Below are 26375 nucleotides of genomic sequence, written 5' to 3'. Positions count from 1 at the left end.
AGGTTAAATATCATTCTCTCTCCCCCCCCCCCCTCCCCCAATATGATTAATAGAGTTTTATTGAAGATTACAATTTTTCGTTTAAATATCTTTATCTTAAAAGAACTTTCTTCTGTGTTACACGACATTTCCAAAACACCAAACAACAAACTTTTTTTTTATTCAAAAGATCTTTTAAAGAAAATATTTTCCTCAAAAAATATCTTATAACTTACCATGCAGGGCCTTAATCTCAAATTAACATCTAAAATCATCAATTAAACTGTTGCTTTTTTCTAGTTCTAGATGTCCACAAAGGGGTGGGTCACAATTCATAAATCATATTTAACACCTTAGGTTTCCTCTTCTTTACTTCGCTAATGATAAAGCATTCTCTTTTTGGAAAATTGATGTATGCCACGATGACCTATACAATCATGAGTGAAAAATTTTCCTTCATATAATTGTTGTATGGTGCATTTGACCCACATCATTTGGAGTTGAATCAATCAATCACAATTTTGGTCAAAGAATGGTGTACAAGCAAGAGGGAAGACAAAATTGGGAACAAAATTGACAAAACAAAAAAAAAATCAAAAGAAGTCGGAAGCAAGACATAAAAATGAGTGTCATTTGCTTAGATAGAAAACAATCATTCGCTTTGCATAGCAAATGACAGAAGCATTTTTCAAAACTTCTAGTACGGTGTTTTTTGTAATTTCGTTTAAATTTTTGTAACTGATTCCCCTATGAGCCTATAAATATGGTAGTTCTATAAAACAGTTGTGGGGAGGGGGAGGGGGAGGGGGGGGGGGAATTCTTTTGGTGACTAAAAGTTTGTGGAAACTTTGTCAAGATTATTGGATCTCTTCTACAAAAACTAGCTGTGAGTATTTCTCGTGCGTATCTTCTTGATTTGTCTTTGCTTCTAGATCTATCATTATTTTTGAGATGAGATTTTTTTCTTCTAGATCTGAATCTTTTTCTGGATTTTTGAGGTGTTTTTTAAGGTTTCTGAGTATTTTTTAGGTTGAAAACGAGGGCTTAGGAGTTAGGTATTGATTTGGGACTCCAAATTTAGGGTTTTGAAAAATATTTGGAAAGTTTTTGACCTTTATTTTCTAGGATTTTTCAAGACCTGCGAGATTGGGTGGTAGAATTCCTTTTTAAATAACTTTATTGATAAGATTAATGTTTGATTATGTCTCTTTTAGATAGAGTATATCTCTAACTAATCTTTTAAGTGGTTTAAACAATATTTCAATTAGTTTTTATTTATATTTATATTTTTTGACTTATGTAGAATGATTTTTTTTTTAAATTTTGAAGAACTCTTAGTAGAAAGTTCTTTATTAAATTATTTTGAATTCTTTGAGATCCTCGATGAAGAGTTCTTTATTAAATATCAGATGGGCCCTACTTGAATAAATGAGCTACCATTTGAAATTTGGCTCATGGACTTAATTAATTGAATTTATCTATTCGACGATTTTAATTTGATTTATTAAAATTTTACTTTACATTAATTAATATTTTAATTGTTAATTTTAGATTTTTGAATTTTAGTATTCGAAAAATTATCATTTTGCCTTCAAAGAGGATTTTTACGTTAAAATGTCATTTTTTTAATGTTTAGAATATTTTGAAATTAATTTTTTTGTAAGAAATTCAATGAGAATATTAGTTTGTGTCACTTATGAACTTTTGGCGTGAAATGATCATGGACCCTACAACGGGGTATTTTAGTAATTTTGTTGAATTTTGTGGAAATTGACGAAACGGTTTATTTGATTTTAATTTTTTATTTTATGTGTTCGAAAGGATTTTCCTAAGCGTAATGTAACCTCTAGGGATGTTTTGATGTCAGGGGTATTTTGGTAACTTGATTATTCTTTGATGATTTTTCTTGTAAAATTTCTTTTAGTCTCAAAATGATAATTTATATTTCAGGTCATATTTTCCTAACATAATGAGATTTCTAAAGTTTGTTTGCTTGAAATATTTCATCCGAACTTTAGAAACATGTCTAGTAATAAATAAAACTTTAGATATTCATCCATCATCAGGAATCACTGCAATCGAGTAAACGAATTGATTAGTTGGATTAGTACAAAAATAGGGTATCTACGGCAATCATGAAAAATTTGTTGCTACACAATATTGCAAGAGAAATATTGGTCAATTGTACTCTAAATGTTGACTTATAAGACCTTGAGATAATCTCACATATCCATTTACTAAAGACCTAGAAAGGAAAAAAATATTTAGAATGCTCCAAAAGGGGTTAGACTGAAACATGTCCGAAAGATGAATCACCTATGATAGAATATACCTTACTTAGGAATTGTAGATTACAAGAACTAGATTCGAAGGGAAAACAAAGATCTGTCAAATTTAACCAAATTCAATGGATCATGACGTTGAATTTACCCCTTTTTTCACCTACTATACTCCATTCTTACAATGATTGGGTGCATGAGATCTTGTAGTGAAAATAAGGTTGAGATTTTATAAAACTTCATAATGAACATAGCTCAATTTTTAAATATAATACATAGTTGCAACAAAACTTTCTATAAATTCATCTATATAAGTACGTAAGTGTGGTTGCTTCCTATGAAAAGTGGGATAAAACACATAAATATAAAGTGCTAGCTAATGAAACTCACATATAACAAAATTATATGTGGTGTCTTTATTGTAAACTCAAAGAATTCGAGTTCAAGACTTATTAGTTCTAATTCTTATAAATTCAATACATTATTTTTACATGAAGATTCAAATCATTAGACACTTTCATTTATGCAAAGTATTCTTTCATTTGATCAAAATATTTTATTATTATTAAAAATAAGCTTTAATTCTTATAAATCAAATACATTGCCTTTACATAAAGGTTCAACTCATTAGACACTTGCATTTGAACATAGTATTGTCTCATTTGTAGGTATCATCTAGTTTAGTAGGTAAAGTCTTTGGGTGATGATACTAAGGGCCTGTATTCAAATCCCGTCATCACCGAGTTATTAAACTCATTAAAAACAAAACTATTATTCCAACAAAAAAAATATTTTCTCATTTGCTTAAAGTACTTTCTATTATTAAAAATAAGTAAAGGATTATTATTTACTTTTAAATAATAAAAAAAGTATTCAGTTATCTCTCTCCTATGAGGTGCACAATGTTAATGTATTAAATGCATTTCCATTGCTCGAAAGAAAACTGACTCTTCTTTGAATAGACCACACCATTGAGATAATCCCTCACTTATGTTATTAAAATCTCTTTTGAAATTCAGGGTTTGGTCACAAAGGATACCACGTTTTTTCCACATGAGGAGCATACACACAACACATGTGTTAAGCTGAGTCAACCATGCTGAGGTGTGGAGTGGTGTGGTGAGGCGAGGCGCACAGGCTATCCAACTTTTTAGAATTTTGTTCTGTGCCCACTAAATTTAGTCTAAAGCTTTTCTCTATGTTTATTAGTTCATTTTTCTTCACATTTTTTTATAAATTAACCTTCTAATCTAGTGTTTAATATTCAAAAATATCATCAATGCGTTCTTTGCTCTTACTCTTTGTTCTTGTTATAAATAGGGGAATTATTAAAAATATATATATTAATTAATAATTATTAAAAAAAAGTATTACTTTTTTCAAAGTTATCAAAAAATAATAAATCGAGAGTTGGACCGTCGATTTTTGCACCAATTACTTTTGTTTTATATTATTTTAAAATAATAATTATCTATATATATATATATATATATATATATATATATATATATATATATCTCACTTTCCACTTTCGTGATTCGTCTATGTGAAACAGGGCGAACTATAACTGTCTTCTTCTCTTTCACTCACAATACAATTAAATACCAACCTCTGCAGATCCAATGTCTTTGTTGAGAAAATTTTTACAAATTTATTTTGATTTGGGGATTTTTTTTTTCTGGGTACCTTATGTTCGAATTTCCAATTTCTAATAATTCTTAATGAAATTTTAGTTATAAAAGATTTGAAAGCTGCACCCTCTATGATATTTGCCCATAATGAAAGTTATTATTATTTTGGCTAAGTTTATATTTATATTTATATTTTTACGTAGAAACCAGAGGTAAGTAATAGATAAAAATTGGATTGTATTCCAAAGACTCATGTCAGATTCTACCAACATCAATTTTATTTTGAAAACCCTTTGAGGCCCCAAAATCTTAAAGAGTGGCCTCATCCAACTGATTTTGGACAAACTACTTGTTTTAAATTTATTAGAATAAGGTTGAAGTGACCTCAAGATTGTATATCATATCTCACTTTCCTGGCGTGGAACTATATCGGAACTGCATATGCTTTTCATTGAGATACTAGTGAATAAAGCATCAATGGGTTCCTATACACTTCCATGCTAGAAAAGTGAGATATGGGGTGCAATCTTGAGGCCAATCCAGCACAATTCAATTTATTAAGTTGAATAAAACTAAAGTGACCTCAGGATAGAGCCTCATATCGAATTTCTTGCACTACAAAATTTTAGTTTTTTAGCGGGGGTCAAAAACCGCCGCTATTAGTAATAGTGATGGCCACGTGTAACGCCACTATAGGTGGTGTCGCTAAAGGCCATATGAAGCTCTATAGTGGCGGTCCAAAACCGCCGCTAATTGATTATATTACCGTCGCTATAGATATGAGTGAGACCTATAGTGACGGTAACAAACCGCCGCTAATATATTGTATTACCGTCGCTATAGATATAAGAGAGTCCCACAGTGTCAATCAGAAACTGCCGCTAATAGTGTATTACTGTCGCTATAAATATGAGTGAGATCTATGGTATGGTTAAAAACCGCCGCTAATTAGTTTTTTACCATAGTTATAAATACAAATTTGAATGCTTATAGTGGCGGTAATCGCCACCGCTAATAAGATTTATTTATTTATTTCTTTCTTTTATTTGTAATTAAATACCTATTTTTCTACAACCTGTCAATTAAACACAATTACTTAGTAAATCAAATTAGTTAAGAGACAAGTACAACAAAATAATAAGTCGATTGAATTAAGAGTCAATGCTTATAAATCCATGTTTGATGCTTATAAATCCATGTTTATCACTCAAAAAACAAAAGCTATCTATCATGGTTGTTGTTGTGGACACTGATCATTGTCGAGTTGATTGTGCTGCTCATCAACCTACAATTCATATACATTAATCAAATTAGTCATATAAATAAACATTTATTTATTAATAAAAATATTTTAAAACACAACATATTCTATTATCGGTGAGAATTTACCTTTCTCATTAGAGTAATGATCAATTCCTTGAGTCTCTCCACCTCAGCATCTCTCACAATCTGTTGTTACTCCAAAGACTCTAATTTCTTCTTCAACCTATGTATCTCAACAGAATCGCTAGAGGAATTTTCAAAATATGATGCAAATAATTTGCTAGGAGTCGGTCCCAAGCCGACACCACGAACACGACCATGTCTATCAAGACCCAAGACTTGAGATAATACATCATTTCGACCTGTAATATCTTGAGAATCTTTTGGTAATAAACTCAAAAGTTCTTTTATCTTGTCCTGCAAAATATTTTAAACATTCTTAGTATCTTTAAATTCAGATATTAACATAATTGATTAATGCTTGATGAAAATTATCTAAAATTAAACTTACAATCTTTTCTGTCGTGGCCAAATCATTGGGCTTGTGTGTCATGAGAAATAAGATTGCTCGACTTGGCTCAGTATTCGTTGAACTCTTTAATTTCTATGTGCATCACATTAAGACAATGACAACAAGATTAGTTTATAATATACATTTTGCAACTAATTGGTGGCTCTAGTTTGAAATTGTCAAGAGTGCCCTGCAGCCCCACCATATTATTTAAAAGTTGTAAATGGCCGATGTTACCTTGTTAGTGCTTCTAAGAAAGTGAACCTAACACCTTCGGATGCAAGAATACATCTAAAAAATTATTCCATCGAATGTACTCTCTGTTGGCTTCAAGAATTGCTGCATAAAAGATTAAAAGAGGAAAAAAAAAAAATCCAAACTCTAAAAGAAAAGATAAGGACAAAATGCTAGATTTGGCCTTAGTGCTTGGCTATGAGATAACACACCAGACCCTGACATCCCATATCATATCTCCAGAGGTAACATGTGTTATATTACAGGATACTCTGATTTGTAGCCCCATTCATTGTTTCTAGATCAATGCTTTGTATCAATCTCATTTGATATCAATATGTATAGACGAATGCATTCTGGTATTTTAAACCATGAGTTTGGTTTGGCCAAGCCCCCTCTTCCCTCACTCTATATAATTAGGCATAAGGAGCATACAAAACACAAGAACTACAATTCCACGAAGAAAATTGAAATGCTAGAATCCCAACACCAAGAAGAAGAAAATTGAAATACATGATGTAAAATAACAAGAGAGAAAAATAATTATGATGTGCGGAATGACCTAGAACCTGATTTCACAGTGAGTTAATTTACCACCCAATATCCATAAACCACCTATTAAGTCTGAATTCAACAAAGGCTCTCAACTTTCCATAACACAAAAGTACCTATAATAACAGCAATAGATCATTAACTTCTAGTTATCATTCAAGAGAAGATGAGAGAGTACTAGTTTAAATTAGTTTGCTTATTAATTAGGTGTTGAGTCCTTTACAAATCACTTGATAACACAAACAATGGTTCTAATTGCAACAAAGTACCTATAATAACAGCTATAGATAAGCTTCTACTTATCATTCAGGAGGAGAGTATTTTCAATTAGTTTTCTTATTAGATGTTTGGAGTCCTTAACAAATCCTCCCCAAATTGCGTTTTGTATAAAGTTATTTTAATTTATAGCTTGTAACCTAACTAAAATCAACCTTAATTAATTTATCTACCATGACAACACCTTAAATTTTTATTAAATATGAGTCAACCTAGTATATACTTTGCTCATCATCCATCTCGATCTAAAGATAATTTGTCTGTCAAGTCTATACATCTAATGTATCTTGCCATTTTCAAATATGCTAACCATGTACATATTTCAATCAAAGGTTCAAAAACTGGTTGGCAACCATTGTCAAGGAATTGGGGCCAAAACTGGCAGAGCAACACTTACCTTAATGGGCAATGCCTCTTTTTCAAGGTCACCACAAGTGATGGGCATACTGTGGTCTCTTACAACGTTGCCCCTGCTGGCTGGTCCTTTGGGCAGTTCTATTAGAGTCCTCCCCCACCTCTACTAAAAATAGCAGAACCTCCTCTATATTTAGCAGTAGAAGTAGTGGTAGTATTAATGTATTATATGGTATATAAGTATATATTTGGGTGATGGGTCCATGTTGAGTCAACATGAGAAGGCTTATTTTAAAATGGCCTCCATCATTTTAATTTGATTGTTGTGTGATTTCTATTGTAATTGTGTGTGAGAGATAACATAAGTACGGTATTGTTCTGTTTAAGACAAATGGTGGCAGAGGTGGATTTCAACTACCCGCCCACTAGAAGTACTACCAGATTCTATTGGAAATCTTCGAAACCTTCAAATTTTATATCTTGAAGAATTGTAAGTCCTAAAAATGCCTGCCCATGGAGCTTGAAAATCTTTCTAAACTTCAACTGCAGTGGGTGTCTCATGGTATCCCCAGTTTCATGTCCTACAATAACCACAGTCCCGTTACGAGGACTATCAAATTAAACAAAATAAAGCGGTCACACCTTTGTTCGATGATTTTGCGCTTTAGAAGAGATCCACTTTCTTTTTCTGCATGTCTTGCTTCCACTTGGGCTGCCTGTAGAAAGCTTCTCTTGCCATGCCCATAACAGTCTGGAACTCTTCGTCTGACAGATAAGCCTGTTAAATTGAACAAAAGAGAAAAAAAAAGGAAATAAGGAATATGTAGGTTATTAAGTTGGCAATCAATCAGATCAGACCCAATTAAACTTATCATTTCTTTCTTCAAGATTTATCACTATGACCTTCTTTGTCTCAGATAGGTCCTCCGAATAAACAATTCTTAAAATTGAATGACAAGAATGCATGGAATGCAAAAGATGTTACTGATTCTGTCTTATCTGACAAGTACCTAAGGAAAAGAAGTTCCAAAGGCATTGCTTCAATATACTTTGACATATAGGAGACTCAAACTATATATCTAAACTAAATAGCTCAAGGATCACTATTGAGTAAAAATAAATAACAAACAAATAATAATATTTAAACGAGAAAAAAGACAAAAAAAAAGAACATGCATTTATAAGAAAGTTGCTTTAAAATACAAATGGTAACTATAATATGGGATCAAACACAACCTAAAATTACCTGTAATATGGACTACAATATAGGATTAAACCCCCCAAAACAGATTAGCATAAACTCAACCTAAAAAGGGCTGTAATTTGCCCATAAATCTGTCTAGAGATGGATGATTGACTGCCCCGAAAGGTGTTCTAAATGTGGTGGTGATCTGTCATAATAAGCATACAAGTAATGAATGATAACTCAATAGAACTTAGCCTTTCAATATTTACTGAATTTCATTTCCACACCATAATTGGGCATCAGAGGGAGGAATGGGATTGCTATGTATCTCTACCACTAATGATGGTTAGATGGATTTCAACTCAAACAAGGGACTTTTATAGGAGCAGATATGAACACACATTTGGATTGATATTATTTTAAATAGTATTGAATAGAGGAAAGAAATTATTTCTAATGGACCAATGTACTCCAATCAAGTTAAAAAGAAAATTTTGTGAGATGGTAGTAAAACCAACTTCACATTACGGAGCTAAATGTTGGAAGAAAAAGAAGACAATATCTTAATAGATTGAGTTAGCATAAAGAAGGATACTATAGATTTTCTTATGACTGAGAAACTTTTCTCAGGTCTATTAATCCAAAATTACCCAATCATATAAAACATAATTAAAACAAATTATGTAAGCATCATAACAAACCATCATCATCATCATAAAAGCTTTGCAAGACTTAATCGATCCCATATAACTCATTACAAGCCATATAGTATGATATACAAATATGATTACACAATAAATATACTACAAATTTCATAAGTCCAATATTTTGGGATTATTAAGGTACTTGCTACCTCAATTGAGATTTTGACACTCCTATCCATATATATGAAACAAAAAGTATAGCAAGGGATTCTGACGGTCCAATACATATGAAAAATTGTTTGCTAGGCATACCTCAGAAAGTATAACAACTACAACTACGGAAATGCAAGGAATCTCTTCAGCAAGTTGGAAGATAACACGCGCAACAATGAAAATCTGAAGCAAGGGAGATTTGATTGGTAATGTTAGTTTTCAAAGCAACATGGCAGATCCACAACAGTATAAATTGACATAGAAAAAAACAAAAACTAACTGCCATGGGAACTTGAAAATGCCATAATACTGAACTTATGTTGCTGGAACATCTATATCAGTGGCCAACATTGACAGCCTAATGTATTCCTCCTTAGCACATATGAAGGTCAGAAGAGTTCTAATGATCTAAAAAAACACATAACACTCTTGTTGAGGTATGAGTTCTCACATTAATAACATATATAAGTCACACACCAGGTCTTTTCTTACCCAACATGGGATTAAAATCTCCACAAGAAATAAGTATGATAGCATTGAAGTAAGCAATTTTTTTATAAATTTTTCATAGATCATTGAAGTAAATAAGATCTTGCAGTGTTACTAGGGAATGCAAACAATCTTTATTAAGATGAATGCAATTGTTTAGAATGTTAGAGCATCCTCACTACCTCATCTCAACTATGAAAAAATAAATCTGATTCATGATTTAAATCCTTTCATAATTGGTGTTATTGAGCCCATGTCTAGAAAATCCTCAAATTTTAAAAGTTTTAGCAAAAAAATGGACTCTTTTGCTGTTTTTTTCAAACGATCATATGCATACTTGTGGTCATATGGGTCTTCTAGACTATAATCATTGTAGGAGGGGTTTTAAGAGGTGTTGCTGCTGTTTTTATTCTTTGTCTCATTGTGTTTCTGCTGTCACGACACCGGAGATAGAAAAAGGACTCAAATTCTAGTGCTGGGAAGCATGAGATTGCAAAGACAAACATAAGCATTATAACCATAATCCCAAACTAAAAGAGAAGTAAATTAAAGAACCAAAGTCAACCTAGGAAAACTGAGAAGCATTACAAACAGGGTATTCAAATTGAATTCAAGCTAACAAGTACCATTATTGCTTACTCACTTACTTTCAACAAGTGTTGCTTTCTCTACCCTACAAGAGTGGTGCAAATCCACTAAGATTTCATATAAAAATAAATAGCAAAGTTATGAAGTTGTTTCAAAACACTAATCTGACACAGAGACATCAGTAAGAAGTTATAGTTTACTAAATTATATTAAAACTAAAACATTAAACATTCGAAAAAGTCGAGATGGTTGAACGAATAAACTATGGAACGTGTTCTACATGTTTTAGATGGTTGAACTATCAAAAGAATAGTGTATCCACCCTATTACAGTGTAGAAAATTCGCATCATATATTTCTCATCTCAAATATTTGGAGAAAATGTACAGAAAATATATGAATTCAATCAAAGAAAATCAAACTGAGCTCTTTGATCTTTAATCAAAATCTAAAAAATGATTTGGAAGTTTTAATCTTTAAAGGAACAGCAAATCTAAAATTTATTTGAGCATTTTGATCTTTAAATCAATCTATAAACTAGAACAATTGAGATCAATTTGATCTCCAATTAAATCAAAGTGGAAATCGCCATTTGATCTCAAATCAATCAGATAAAATTGAATGAGAAGATATATATATATATATATAGAGAGAGAGAGAGAGACAGAGACGAAGAAGTGATTACCTGTTACAAAGAGTAGATCGATTTCCGCCATTAATATTGAAAACCTTAGAACCCTAGCTGGAGAGGAGAGGAGAAGATAAAGAGAGTAGAATGAGCAGATTCATACACAGCGAGAGAGAGAGAGAGACGATACAGAGAGAGCAGAGGAGAAGATGTAGAGAGAGACGTTCGAATCGAATTAGTAATTTTCGTGCGATGTAGAGAGAGCAGAGAGAGAGAGACATTCGAATCGAATCGGTAATTTTCGCGATGCAGAGAGAGCAGAGAGTTCGAATCAAACTGGAAATTTTCGCGCGAAGCATTTGGGGGAATTTTTCCACAGAGAATTGATTCGGTAGAGAGGGAGTAATGTAAAAAAATGGGACCTTTAGCGACGGGAATTGTGACCGCTGCTAAAATGTTGTCGCTAAAGACCCTCAGTTTTGTAGTGTTGACATAAAAGTGCAAGAAAACCATAGATGCTTTTCATCGTGCTACGAGTGAAAGAGCATCTATGATTCCTATCCACTTTCACGTCAAAAAGTGTGATATGAGGTTCTAGCTTGAGGTCACTCTAGCACGACTCTTAAGTTATATATCACGTTTATATCCATAAATTCTTGCTAGAATGACCTTAAGATTGATCTCATTTCACACTTTTGTTGGCGAGGATATTCAAGTTTATATAATTTTACTTTTACTGACTTTTGATTCTCTATTTTTTAATCAGTTCTTTTATAAAATATGAACTTTATTTCTAATTTTAGAAAAAAATTGTGGGTCCACACCGATAATTATGTCTCAATCAACGTCACTCTTATTTCATTATCTCATTGGATTGAAGTTTTACTTCTAGAAACCCACATATTGGTATCTTACTTGTTCATTTTTGTCAACTTATTTGACCTTTTCAACGGGACTGTTAAAATTTGAACACAAATTGAGGTGGGAACATGCGTGTTGCATGAGACGTGTAGGCCGACATGCATGTGATGGTCATGTCATGTCTTTCCCTCAACAATTGAAAAATTAGAGTGGCTATTTGAAATTATTTAAGGTGTTAAGGGAGGTTATAATAAATTCCAAAACATAGGTTTCATATTAAATTCTGGGTGATTTAGTTATAGAATTTGTGTTTTGGTGAATATTTGAGATATCTCACAATATTTTTGAAAATTATGACATGACTCTCAATTTCAGTCTTCTCGAATATATTAATGAAAAAGACTTAATTACCCACATCTTCAATTTTTAACAAAAAAAAAAAAAAAAAACCTAAAAACTTATCGATTTTTCTTCTCAAAATCAATCATATACAACCTCTAGCTTTACCTTCAACTTCACCTTAAGATCTAATTAGCATTAACTTTCAAGACTCAAGAGAAGTACAAGGCTTTTGGGGGAAGTAATAGAGAATATGAATTTTTTATTTATTTTTAATAGAAAATATCAAGGAATTTTTATATATTTTAAATGTTGGATTGAAGATGCGATTGCATACATTAAAAATAATTTACCCTAGAAATTGAAATGCTTGAAGCTAATTTTGAAAAAGAAATGGTGGTTTTCTAATAGAGTTAGATATGAGGGCCTTTAGGACATTTTTCATAAATATATAAGAGAAGACCGAGGTCAAGTGAGGCATTTCGTTAGTTTGAAAACATAAGGACTTAGTTCAAATATTCACCAAAACGTGGAGCGCTACGACTAAATCAACGTAAAATCTATCAACTAAACAACGCGTCATTGACCTTTCTCTTTATAATAATTATCTTACGTACTTTTCATCAAAGCACTTAATGCAGACAACTAAAACTTAGAAAGTTGATAACTTTTTTAGAATATGTATTGTCCTAGTAATTTTGAGATCTCTTATCCACGAGTGAGTAAAATTCCTCTAAAATCACTTTTATTTAATTTTTTATAATTGTAATTATATCTAAATTTAATAAATAGTTTTTCAGTTACGTACAAAAAAGATTAAACATAAATTCAATAATAAAATTTTATTTTATATAGATTATAAATTTTTTACTTAATAAATTTAATTATTTCACATAGAATATCAAAATTAGTTAATTTGGAGAGGACTTTTAAAATATGGCAAGTCATCTTGGACCTTGGATGAAGCTATGCGAGCTCTAGCTTTGTTATTTTTGAGAATGTTTCCAATAAGTTCTAAAATCATCGAAATTTATGACCCAACATGTTAAATGGGGGCCAAGGCCTAACATGTCAACAAACACGCATATATTTCTAAAAGTGAATATTTCATCAAAAAAATAAAAATAAATAAGACACTATGAATAACTAGAAAACATGCATAATTTGATCATCGCATAACGTCTTTTAAATTATTTGTTATATTACAAACTCCTTCTTATAGTGTCCATTATTTTTTAATTTGCAATGCCTTTTTCTTTTATAATAAGGGTTCATTGGTAATCTTTCGTCTAATGGATTGTGAGGTCAACAATTCATTATTAACTCTATAATTGATTGTGATAATTTGATAATTATGTGTGTAATCAATAATTTATATATAATATTAAAAATCTCTCTTTCTTTCTTTTTCTTTTTCTGTGTATGTTGAAGAAGAGTGGTGTGTGTTTGTGTGTAATATCACCACAATGTTGAAGAAGAATGGGCATAGTATTATTTTCCATACAAATGACTATTTAGTTTTATTTGCTTTTATAAGTATTATTTAAATGTTATTTTTATCACAATTATTTTTCTCATAGTTAATTTTGAAAATAGTATCTGTGCGATTAGCATCCGGTGGATAGTTCTAATGGACTCTGCCTCACTGATTCGAAATCACTCCCAACACCCCCCTCCTCGTGATGATGTGGTACTTGTCAAAATCATTCCGACGTTCAAGTTAAAGAAGCAAATGATTAGTCTCCAATAACTGATTAGACCTCTAATCGCTCCTAAAAGATCCCTTCAACAATGCTTACTATGTTGCAGCAATCCTGAGATATCTCATGACTTTGCGGAGTTGTTCACTCTGGATTGATCGTACTAAACTACAAAGATCTCCTTAGAGATTTCTGGGATTGACGTGCGCATATCAATCTTACGGTTACTCGATGATCTGGCTTGTCCTAATTGGCTTGTCTAGTTTCACTTAATGTTGTGCTGCCCTTTCAACCAGGCTAGGGAGATCTTTACTTTGATTTGCCCTGCTTGAAGGGTAGCGCCTAATGCTGACCTGCACCTGGTACCATTTAATCGACTTGGACACGTGTACGGTTTAAATTAATACACAATTATTTTCCTCTATAGTATCAATTATAAAATAAAGATAAATAAATAGTTTAAATTTGAGAAATAATTTTTTTCGTTTTATTTTTTAATAATGATTTATATAGGGATAAAGACACAAACTACTAGTCTGTTAAGAAAAACCTTTCCAAAACTTGGGTCTATATGGTACTGTTTTCTCTTCAGCTCTACTTGGTATACTACAAATCATTTACATTTACAAATGATTTACACTACAAATGGTTTGCCATGCAAATGATTTGTGATGAATGATTTACTTAGTAGCCATGAGGAAATCGCTTGCGAACTTTTTTTATGATTCGTTGATCTTTACAATAAAAAATTTTCATTGTGATTTTGCAAATGATTTATGGAATTTTTTGGGCCACATATCATTTTCTAAAAGTTCTTAAGAATTAAAGCGATCCATGCAAATCATTTGCCTTGTGTAACCAAGCACCAATAAAATTGATTTCAGAAAATCATTATCATTTGCAAATGATTTGCGGCGTACCAAGCAGGTCCCTAGTTACAAAAAAAAAAAAAAAAAAAAAAAAAAAAAAATTAAATAAAAATGTTTTTCTAGTCATTTGATTGTGAATATAATATAACATTGAAAAGGAAAGCACTTTCCTTACCAACTTAGTAAGAAAAATTACGTGATCACATGTGTTGTTGTATTGCCAATGTGAGCTCAAGGACCTGTTAATAAGATTTAAAATCTTATAAGGAGGCATTCAGACTAGTTTTATTCTTTTGAAAAACTTTATAGAGAAGTATTTATTGTCATTTCATATAAATACGTTTTTTTAAAAGTTATTTCTTTAAGAATATATTTGTAGAAAAACGAATAAGTATAACAAGCATGATATGTATTCACATTCTATTAGGGAATGGTGATGGTGCGTGGTCACCCTCAATGGTCGTGTGGTGCTGGTTGTTTGATAGCAACAATGATGATATAGTAGTGGTAATTATGAAGGAGTAATGATGGTGAGAGAGGTGTTACTGGCAATGGTGTCACAATGGTAGCTGGGGAGGGTTTTCCATGGAGGGATTGAGATAATAAAAAATAAAAAAAGTGGGAGACTGAAAGTGAAAAATGGGCTGAATGATTTTTGGAAAATAAAAATACCATCTAAGTAAGGTTTTTAATATGATTATGAGAAAATGATTAATTATTGTTATTAAGAGGCTCATAATCTTTTTTTTTTTTTTTGAACTTGCGACAAGGAAGATTAATTATCAATGTGAAAGTGGGTTCCATGGGATTTGAAACTAGGTGGTGGGATCAAGGAGACACACCTTTATAACTTGGCTATAAGTTGGCACTTTCACTCATAATCATTTAAGATTTTCAAAGGTTATTATTAATTATGATTTTTTTAATTGGTAAGACAACAATAGTAAAATTAGTAATTCATCAATAAGTTCCACAATGTTTAAATAGATTATGTTTGATTAGTATTAGAAATGATATTTATAGATATTCTTGATGATTGGTAAAATGTATGGAACCAATGAAAATATACTTTTAATTACTATACATTACTACCATAAAAATTTGGGACTTAAACAATTAGTTTTTCTATCTTGATAGGAAAATTTCCAAATGATTTTTCAAATGAGTAGTAGTATTTTCTTGCACTAGATTCAAGTATTTTGAGTTAACTTTCATCTAAAAATCACCCCACGGCCAAAAATAATCCTTTTTATTTGCCGCCATTTGACAATCCTAGAACCATCCTCGTTTCACACAATCTTAATGGTGATAACCACAACACTTGGTCTAGTGCAATGCGAACTGCATTGACAACCAAAAATAAGTTTGGTTTTGTGATGGGAGTTTGGCCAGGCCTGATGACTCCTCTTTCTCTTTTTCTTTATGGGAAAGATGTAACATGGTGCTATCTTGGTTGATCAACACTATGATCAAAGACATCTTTGATAGTGTTTAATATGGCACTAGTGCCCATGAAGTATGGGTTGATCTTTGTGATCGTCACCCAGTTCATATCTCCACGCGCTTTGGACCAGTCCGACCAGGGGTGTGTTAAGTTAGTCCCACATCAAACACTCGTTGCTTTACCTCTCTCCTTATAAGCTCTTGAGCCTCTCCACTCATTGCCAGTTAATTTTGAGTTGGACCCCTAAATTTATCTAGTACCTTTCCAAGCATATAAGATTTGTTAAATTTCACTAAGACATGATTATTTTAAAAGTCATAATGTGCGAGTGGACCATCTAGTACTTCAGATTTCAGCATAAATTTTTTTTTTTTAATAAAAGGAGTTTGAAATAAATAGAAAGAATTTAAGAAATTTCATTTTTTATAATTTTCACTGTTGAGAAAATAGAGTTTAGAATCTATGGAAAAAGATTTGCGATATTTGGACCCTTAACCCTCAAGATCCGAATTTTTAGGCGTTAGAATGTCATGCTGAAAAATAAAATCCAACAACTGAACTTTTATGCTTAACACTTGAAATCAATCAAGATTTAATTCAAATTCCATATTTTAGAAATAAACTACATACCCTTATAACTTTATTTTATTTAATACTTAAAACTCTCCCTCGGATTTTGATTTGTTGGTGAGACCATAGGTGTCAAGCTATGAATTTCTTAAACCTGAGATGTGAACCATTTAAAAAACAACTTATTTATCAAAAGAGTAGATTTAGAACAGTATCCCGTTCCTAACAAAGGTCAAGTGGGACTTCATTTTATGTCACGTGGCATTTCTAAGGACTCACTGACCGTATGGAAATGTGATCCATCCAATGGTGAATCTATGTACCAAAAAATAATATTGTTTGATAACTTGTATCCACTAGATCTAAGCTCTTGAAAAAGAGTTTAAATCCACCTGACCTTGGTTAGGAAGGGGACACCATTCTGGATCTCTACTCTCATAAAATATACAATTTTACTAACATCATAAACATCTTGGAAGGTGTCCTTCCTCCTAAATAAGTATATTCCATTTCGCATTTTGATAATTTTCCAATTGCCATGCAACTTGAGACTAACATCAAACACACCCTAAACTAAAACATTGGATCAATGGTGATGTAACTCAATAATATCTAGAGTTATACTAGCTCCATGTTCCTATAAAGGAGCGTGGTAACCAAGGGCAGAGTCAGGATTTTCTTGTAGTGGGGGCAAACTATGGTTAATTGTATAGTTGAAGAACTTGAAGATAAATGATTTTAGGGACAAATTCAGAGATTTTTGACTAGAAATTGAAGAAAGGGATATTTAAGTAATTTTTAATTAGTATATGAGAAGACCCGGTCAATAGGCAATGTCATCAACAAAAAATTGAAGGGGGGTTTGCAAAAATTGGAGATAGGTGAGAATGTGGGGGTAAATGGTTAGAGAGGTGAGGGAGTGGGGACAAATGAGATATAATAATCAATTGAAAATATAGGGATGTCTCAAAGTTGTGTGGGGGCAATTGCTTCCACTAGCTACGCCCCTGGTAGTAACTTGCTTCCAATATATAACATGTCGTATGAAGGAAAATGTGGGATTTTATCTCCCTTTCACCATGTCAAACAGGTTAAAGGTATTTTAGATAATTCAAATTTTGGTCCAAGTCCAATTCAATTTCACACCGGAAGTCATTCCACCCATGCTTTTAAAACACGGTATTCCATTTTGTCCTATATCGAGTTGACTTGTCTAAGTCATCTCGTATCAAATGAAATAAATCATTAAACACAATTCAATCCAAAATTATTTATATAAAAAAAATATTTATGAAATAACTGTTGATTAGAAGCATAACTTAAAAATTAATTAATAATTTTTATTAAAAATCTTGTTTGATATTTTGAAATTAATGAGCGAGTAATATCAGATCTTGACCTAGTCAATGTAAATGACTAGTCCCATAGTAAATCTTGTTCATTCTTGAACGAAAATGAGATAGACTTAGACTTGTTATCTTAATCTCAAACAATTTTAAAATCATATATTTATCTCATTATTTTAAAATCAATATTTCATCTCATCTCATCCCCTATTAATATTGAGCTGACTTAAAATATGATTTAAAATTGGTGTTATATTTAAATAATTATAATATTTTAAAAAAAATAAAGTAAGATTAGAAAATGTTTACCTACATATTTTTTAAATAATATATATTTAAATTATTAAAAATTAATTATTTTTATATAAAAAAATATAAAATTCTGTTGGCGGGTCATGATGGGAAGAATGTGGTAGAAATGGGTTTAGATTTTGAAGGAATAGAAAAAAAAAAAATATTGAATGAAATTTAAAAAATTAAAATATTCAAAATAATTTTATATAACTTATTTCTTAAGAAGAAATAGGAACAAATCTCAAAAGATGACATGTCATATATTGAAAGCGAAGTCATAATAAGGTTAAAGCATGTATTGACTTATGGTTGACGCCCTTAATAAGTCTCCTATGTACTATTAGTCATTTTAATCTACATTTTTAAAAATTTTCTAATTTTAATTATGTAATGATGTAAGTACTTGAATATATTAAAAAAAAAAATTAATTAATTAATGAAAAAGAAGAAAAAAAAAAAAAAAAACTTTTTTAAAAGTCCGAACCGTTTTTGAATCTTATTTATATATTTATTTTATTATCTGGCACTGGCATTGGCATCGTTGATTTGGTCACGCGGGAATCTCTCTTTCTGTCTTTCTGAGAGTCTCTTGTAAGGCAAAAATGTCTCTCTTTCTCTGAAGGATCATCCTCTGTTTTTATCATTTTTCTTTGATTCTCTTCGAAGTACTTTTAGGGATTGGGTTGTCTTTCTTGACTCTCTGTATATAAAATTCAGCCAAATAGGGAGAGAGGAAATCGATCCGACCGAAGTGGTCAATCTGTGAAACCTAGAAAATTAATGCCATTTCTTGTTGTTTTTCTTGTTTGATTATCTGAAAACCTACTTAAACGAGCCTCTCTCTCTCTCTCCAGTAGTTAGGGCTAAGATTTCACCGAATTCTCCCATTAATGCAGTATCAGAGCCTTGTTGGCTCCGTGGTTATGAGAGCTTTTGTTTTTTTTTATTCCAACAAAGGTATTATGATCTTCTACTTGTTGTAGATTACTTCCTCCTTTGATTTGGTTGTTTTTTAAGCCTTGTGCAAGGATTTCTCAACATTTCTTTCTTTGTTTTTTCCCTTAAAAAGTTTTGATTTTTGAAGGTTTTTTTTTTTGAGTTTTTCCAGATTATCATGTCGTCGTTACAAGCTCGAATGGGGAGGGACAAGCAACGTTATGAGGACGAATTTCGGCTCGTTTCTGGGTAAGTCGTTTTCAAATCTTTCTTTTGGAGCTCTTCTTGATTTTTTTTTTCTTCCCTTTCTGTTTCTTTTCACTTTTGACTTTGTGTTTGTATTTGATGTTCTTCAATTGTAAATTGAGTTCTGTTTATCTCTTGCTTTAGTTTTCTAATATGTTAAAGTAAGATTGATGGCCTTGTTCTTTATCATTTGTCAAAGAGTTGAATAGATTTCGGGTACTGTACATGATTACTAACCTAAGTTTTGTGAAGCTGATCGAATAAAAGAGGCGAAGATGATGTGGGGGTCTTTTTAGGCCATTTAGATAATTTTGTTAAAATGAGCAGTAGATCTAGTTTCCTAGAATTTGGAGCTGGGATTATACAATTCCTTGGTGTTTGTTGTATCCACACCAATGTGAATCTAAATTCCCACTTTAGATATAAAATTGGGATTTGGGATCTAAAATTCTTACTGGCCCCATTTTTCTGTTGGCCTCCTCTGAGCAGGTCTATCAACCTGATGGCCCCCATTTAGGGACAAGAAACTAATCCGATTGTCAACATTTCTAATCCCTGTCCTGTTTTGTCCATTTGTGTCCACCTCCATCGAAAAGGAAGGTGAGTACACTAGAGGAACTCATCTGTGAGACATGAAATCAGATAATGTTAACATGGTAATTGGATTCAAAACATCATCTCATATTTTCTTGAGAATCCTCAGAAGAGAACATGGGGTTATGTGACTTTTAGCTTATTTCAAACAAAATCAGGTGAGAGTGGGAAGAAATAATGGCGGTTTTGTAACAAAGGGTAAATTTCGTTCAGTGTTATATTTCAAATATCTTCCTAGATCATGTGGGAATGGTCCTTCTTATCCTTGATTATGATGGATTGTCTTGGAAATTTGTAGTAACGAATGATGTCACTTCAGAATTTTTAATGGATTTTTTTCTCCTTTCTGTTTGTACAAATGAGAAGGTTGTATGGGTCAATTATGAGGTAATTTGGATGATTAGTTTTTCCTATATTTTTTGCATTTTTATTGTGTGTTAATAGTTTTGTTGATTTCAAACACCTTGAGATCACCTATGATTCAAGTTCAAGCTTGATGTTGATGCTATTTTCTTTGTTGTCAAGACTCTCTGATGTTGAAGTTACCAAACTTAAGTTTAGAGAATGAAAAAATAAAAGTCCATAATCTATTGTCTCCTATTAACAGACCATGCTGACATGTGTTTCATATCCTGTTTGGAAGGCAGGCCATCCTTATTGGTTGGTTAGGATATATCCTGTCCAGAGGTACCACTATTCGCTATTTTTGTTGAGCTACCTTGCCAAGATCTGTTCCTACCCCCATTCAACATGAATCTTGATTTGACACGTATATAGCCATGATTCGTTGGAGTTTTTTCCTTTACAATTATTATATTTTTCTTACATTGAGAGGCTTTTGAAGGTTGCAGAGAAGTAAAAGACGAAAATGCCATCCTTTTAAAAATCTAAACTATGACACCTTAATAAACCAACTGAAACTCAGTTTCTTGGTATTGCTTAAAAGCAAAACCACTCATCCAACCAGGGAAATAGCCAGTATTTGTCAACTGGTTCAATTGCTTGGGTCAACAAAATGAAAAAGTGAAAAGAATTGGTTTGAGCGAATGTAGTTTATATAAAATAAAAACAGAAACATTATAAAACTCAGGTTATTGGTCACCTGGACTGCTTTGGAGCCAGTTCACTGGTTCATCAGGTCCATTTTTAAACAAGTTTCTCCTAGATAATTAAACTCCAAGAATTTGAAATTCTTAGGTGTTTGAATTCCCAGGGAATTGTGATGTTCTCTAAGTTAAATGTATCTCTTTATTGAGGAATGGTAGCACTGTTCCATTATACATTGATTAAGGCATTGTGTGAACTGTGAGTAACTTTGGAGATAGTCATCATGGGGCTTAAGTAACTATTTTGATGTCTTAGCAAAACCTGAGCAACGAAGTTTCTACGGAAATGTTTGCAACTCTTTTAATGTCTTTGCAAACCGGAATCAGTGAAGTTTTTCGACAGAAGTTTGTGATAAGGACTATCTTATTTCTCATTCAGTTTATGTTTTTGTATGGCCTGTTTTGTACATATGAACTGTACGCTGTAGCTGTGAGGTTTAATCATGTCTTTATGCATAAACTTTTTAGCACACAATGGCTTTTTGAATGAAAGTCCAGCCCATGAACAATACAGTTTCCATCTTGGAGCTTATCATAATTACTCTGGGATCAAGAGGAAACCTTGATCAATAAAATTTCTTAAAATGTATGTCTTGATGTTTTCTCCAGTAATTCGTGTGTAATAGAACTTTTTTACTTTTCTACGAGTGAACTGTATATTTGTGGCATTCACATTCTGTCTCTTTGCATCTACATTTGAACATGTGAGTTTTGTATGGACATCTGAATTTTCTTTTTCCATCTTCCATATTTGTCCTTACCCATTTTCTTGTTCAATGCAACAGGTGTATACCGTACAGACTCAAAAAGGACGTTGAGGATTACACAGTTGATTTAGAGAATAGGTTAGAAGTCCTCATGATTTCTTCACCGGATCGTGATGACCTCGTGTTCCCAAAGGCAAGTGTTTGCCCGCTTCTTCTATTTTAGTTTTATTAAGTAGTTTTTAAATCTTTCTGGTGCAACTATGAACTTCTTTGCTTAGACGAATGTTGGATCTAATGTTTCCTGTTATTCGGTTATCAGGGTGGATGGGAGGAAGATGAGACTGTTTGGGAAGCCGCATGTCGTGAAGTCGTGGAGGAAGCAGGTGTAAAAGGAATACTTAATGTATGTTTATCTCCTCGATATCATAGCCTACCCTCTCATTTTTCTTCATGGGGATTGACCTATGATGTCAGCTCATCACTACAATCATCATTAGTTTTATTTTGGCTATGTGGGATTGGCTTCTGCGATACTCATTGATGTCATAGTTAAAATAAGTGAAAATACAAAAATCAGATAAGTGAGTGAAAATAGAGAAAAATCAATAAAACCAGGAGGTATGGAATTTAGTTTGGATACATTATAAATTTTCTGGTATTAAATTGTGACTAGAAGATAAAAAACTTGTACAAACTAAATTAACAGTTTTCCCGAATCCTAGATCTTCAATGTGTTTTGGCAATTCAAATAAATAACGTAATGATCACTTGGAATTCTCCATAAGCTGCTTCTGCAGACATTTGGGAAAGAAGAAGGCAAACAGGTAACAATCTTAAACCAACCTGGAGAACAGAACTATCTTCACACACAAACATTCTGAACTTCGAACACTAATGGGGTATGGTGACAAGGAGACAGAGACCACAACGAAAAAATAAAAAATAAAATAATATGTAAATGTTGTAGCCCTCAGCCCCCAATTTTTTGGGGTTAACATGCCATTGTTTCACAATTGGGAAATGATCTTTCGACTGGTAATTCACTGTTGACTAGGATACTTTTGAAATTAATATCTTGAGAGGAAGAATGATGAGCCAGATGTTCTATATTTATTATTTTACCCGACTCGAGAAATTTTTGAGTTTGTATTCTAATTAGTAAAATATTAATTATATCCTTTTCTAAATGAACTTGTATTTAATGTCCCAGTTTAAGAGCCACTATAGTTGTCTCTAATTAGTGGGGTAGTCTAAGAACCGCTATAGTTGTCTCTAATTAGTGGGGTAGAAGATTTTTCTTGGAAAGAATACGCAGCATCTGATTAATGTTTATGAAGGAACCATTCTCTATAAAAGTCTTAGTGATGGTTGGGCAGTTGATGTGCGACGAAATTTTGAATTCACAGAATCCGTTGTTTTTCTACATGCTTGATAAGCCGTTAATACTGGAAATTCTCAATATATGTATCCTTTTATTCATCTCTTGCATTTTATTCTCATCTACTTTATCCTATGCATTAACTTTTAACCAACAAAAACTTAAAATGCAACTGCTTGATTGAGAATATTTTGTGAGAATGCTTCGTCTTGTATGGCCTATTGAGATAGAGAGGACTAACCTTAGTTACCGGAAATGCCAGGAAGCAACATTTCAAAGTAGGAGTGTCATGTTAGGTAGAAACTTCCCGGTACTTGGATCTAACCCCCCAAGCCTTTTTGCACGATCATGTATTTCACTTTCGTAGATACTGGCAAGTTGGTTTGTAGAAACTTATATATGTTCTACCTTTCGTATATCAGATTGGATGCTTATGTAACTATGTCACACAATGTAGCTATCTGTGCTGCCTCTCATCTGTGGTGGTTGCGATCTTTTATATTGTTGGCTGTTCCTTGATAAAAGGTCAAATAGTTTGTAGTAAAGTTCGTAGCTCAATTAGAAGTTACACAGTTGCAGTTTTGGGTTTGATTCATGTTCGCTTAATAAAAGAAAGGAACCACAATGAAAATCATTGCTTGTGGTCCTCTGCTCTCACGATCTGGCATGCATAGGCAACCTAACATTTTTTTTGTAGGGCACTCTACCCAATTGGTTTGAATTATTTATATATGAACATTTTATTGTGATTGGTTTAGTCTTTTCGGTTGGATTCCTTTTATAGCCTATCTCACCAAATAATTCAACATGTTAACAAAATTATAGCACCTGGTATGGAAAGCAATTGTGTAGTTGAGCTATTGCTCTGGCAATACAGTGCTACTACCATTGAGAAAATTGATTGAAATTATGTTTATTGCTCCCAAACTATCTAACTTAAAGCCTAGTTTGTTGTTCACAATATTAACTAATTTTTTTTTTGTTTCTCACTGTTCGAGTCTTTGAACCATCTAAAGTAACTCTTTTTTGTAGGAAAAACCCCTTGGAGTTTGGGAGTTCAGAAGCAAAAGCAAGGAGAATATTTGCAGCCGGGAGGGATTTTGCAGAGGTTATATGTTTGCCTTAGAGGTGACTGAGGAGTTCGATACCTGGCCCGAGAAGGAAAACCATGGCAGGAAATGGGTCAGTATGGGTTTTAAATTTTAAATCCAGTGGAAGGATTTCATCTTTATTTAATTTATATTAAAACTTAAATAAAAACCAAGATAAAGAAGAAAATTCAGTTGGTTTTTAATCTTCAGTATGATCCTTAGATTTGGAATAGGCAAAAATTTCAAAAGAAGAATACTTTATACTTGTTGTACTAGCAGGTCTTACAGTTGAACCAGAACACATGTAGGTAGGGCCTGGACCATCCAATTGGCTGACATAGGCCTTAATTACCCAGATTTGTTAAATGGATCAATGTCCTGATTGTTTGCATTTATCAGATGATCACGATCACTTTGATTATACTGATTTTTGTACAAGTTATTATAGTGGCCCCACCGATTTGATTGATTTGGGTCTAGGAACAAATGCTTCACTTCTGTCTTTGACCCCGGTGTTATGATATGATGCTATGTATAATCGGTGTTTTTCCACAGCTAGAAATATCATTATTGGAACATCTAAAAATAACTCTCGAGGCTTTTGTTTCATTTTGTAGCTAACTGTAGAAGAGGCATTCAGACTCTGCCGATATGATTGGATGCGAAGTGCTCTCAAAGAACTTCTAAGATTTCTGCCCGAAGGTGGAAAATATCCAATGGAGAAGGAGTTAGTGGGGCCTCCAGTGGTGCCGGTGCCGGTGCCAGTTTCGAAAGTTGTGGTGTCGCCAAACTGCTTCATGAACCCTACAAGTACCAAATGTCGAGATGAGTCCTGTAAATGCATCAGTGTCGTGGGGAGGATCATTCATCTGAGGCAGTCCCTGGCTCTGAGAGCCCTTTTAGTTTGTTTCATACTGTTGTCAGTCGTTCAGTTGGCATATCATTGAAAGTTATGGTCATCTCTCCTGCGTCCTGTGCACTTGGTCTCTTGTATCATTATTTTTTTTATAGGTGTAAGTTTGAAGGTTGGGTTTTTTTTATTTATTTTTAGAAGATGGTTGAAGAACTACTAGCAGCCTCCAATGTGAAATCTCATTTCAACCATTATATAGCAGAATGATCATTGTGAGATCAGAATCAGGTTAGGCTCCCACCTCCCAACTGATCAGGTTTGGAGTCTTGTCAGATTTTGTTCTCTTAATTGTTTATCATGTAGTACATTGTTATTCATTATTATGCACATCTTTGGATCATCGGTTATTTAATTAGTGGTTACCGCAATCTTTTGCGCCTGATCACATACACATGCTGAGCAAGCGACAGTGTGCTGGTACTGGCGAGGTGGGTGCAATGGGCAGGTGCATCTAAAGGCTTTCATGCATGAATGGTACGATTTATTCTCTTTTGACTTGTCCTGATGGAGTGCTCAAGACTTGACTGTAAATAACCCTGCAAGTAAGGGTTTGATGAGTCGTAAGAAAACACAATCTTCATATCTAGCTTCTCTGTTCTCCTACTCTCAGTGTCTTGGATGCAAACCTTTAAAATGCATCTCTGTTTTTGTTTTGATGTTTTTTTTTATATTGTAACTAGTTCAAATCTTAGCGCCCCCCTCTACTACAGAAAAAGGATAAAAGTTCATTTTTCTTATATATTGTCATATCTTTTCTGGGCAAAGAAACGTGGTGCAATTGTATTGGGAAATACATATGCCTGTTTATATCTTTCAATTTTAAGGTAATTATTGGATGATCTATGGACATGAATACATTATGATCAAATCTTTTTTCATCCTCTGTGCCAACAATAACCTTTTTTTTTCAATATTAAGGAAAGTATTATAAGAGATGGGAGTTGGACAGAGTTTTGGGGTCTTGGAAGCTCTCAAGAAGAGATTTGGACATGATTTTGTGCGGAGAGAAAGCTTGCTTTTGAATCCTCGGGAGCTTTCTCTATTTATAGGTCTTGGGGAGATTCTTGAGATATAATAATCTACACATTACAAGTTTAATTTAATTTCAAGAAAACACATAAAATGATTATGTTTGCCCTTCATCAAAGAGGTCTT

General features: G+C 32.6%; 1 protein-coding gene and 1 long non-coding RNA gene across 3 annotated transcripts; one reads left to right on the top strand and one right to left on the bottom strand.

Annotated features, from left to right (window-relative positions):
- The first annotated feature begins 3277 nt into the window (after positions 1-3277).
- Positions 3278-25560, top strand: LOC147398314 (nudix hydrolase 13, mitochondrial-like). 2 transcript variants are annotated; one of them, XM_086447466.1, is made up of 6 exons: positions 3278-3362; positions 19358-19434; positions 21917-22031; positions 22158-22241; positions 24249-24398; positions 24925-25560. In XM_086447466.1, the coding sequence occupies exons 2-6, from the start codon at positions 19364-19366 to the stop codon at positions 25252-25254; spliced, it is 750 nt and encodes a 249-aa protein (XP_086303592.1). In that variant the 5' UTR covers positions 3278-3362; positions 19358-19363; the 3' UTR covers positions 25255-25560. The 2 variants fall into 2 exon arrangements, with proteins under 2 accessions (XP_086303592.1, XP_086303591.1); XM_086447465.1 differs by lacking the exon at positions 3278-3362 and adding an exon at positions 18777-19206.
- On the bottom strand, positions 5018-11264 carry LOC147398315 (uncharacterized). The gene is made up of 6 exons (XR_015179825.1): positions 10884-11264; positions 9222-9305; positions 7722-7857; positions 5664-5756; positions 5279-5569; positions 5018-5174 (listed from the first exon to the last, which is right to left on the bottom strand). It is a non-coding gene; the product is annotated as an uncharacterized LOC147398315 (long non-coding RNA).
- Positions 25561-26375: the final 815 nt, after the last annotated feature.

Source organism: Akebia trifoliata, chromosome 7, assembly GCF_017979445.1.
Source record: "Akebia trifoliata isolate Shusen 1 chromosome 7, ASM1797944v1, whole genome shotgun sequence".
Classification (NCBI taxonomy): domain Eukaryota; kingdom Viridiplantae; phylum Streptophyta; class Magnoliopsida; order Ranunculales; family Lardizabalaceae; genus Akebia; species Akebia trifoliata.
The sequence above is the reverse complement of the archived record's forward strand: the minus strand, read 5'-3'. Positions and strand labels throughout refer to the sequence as shown.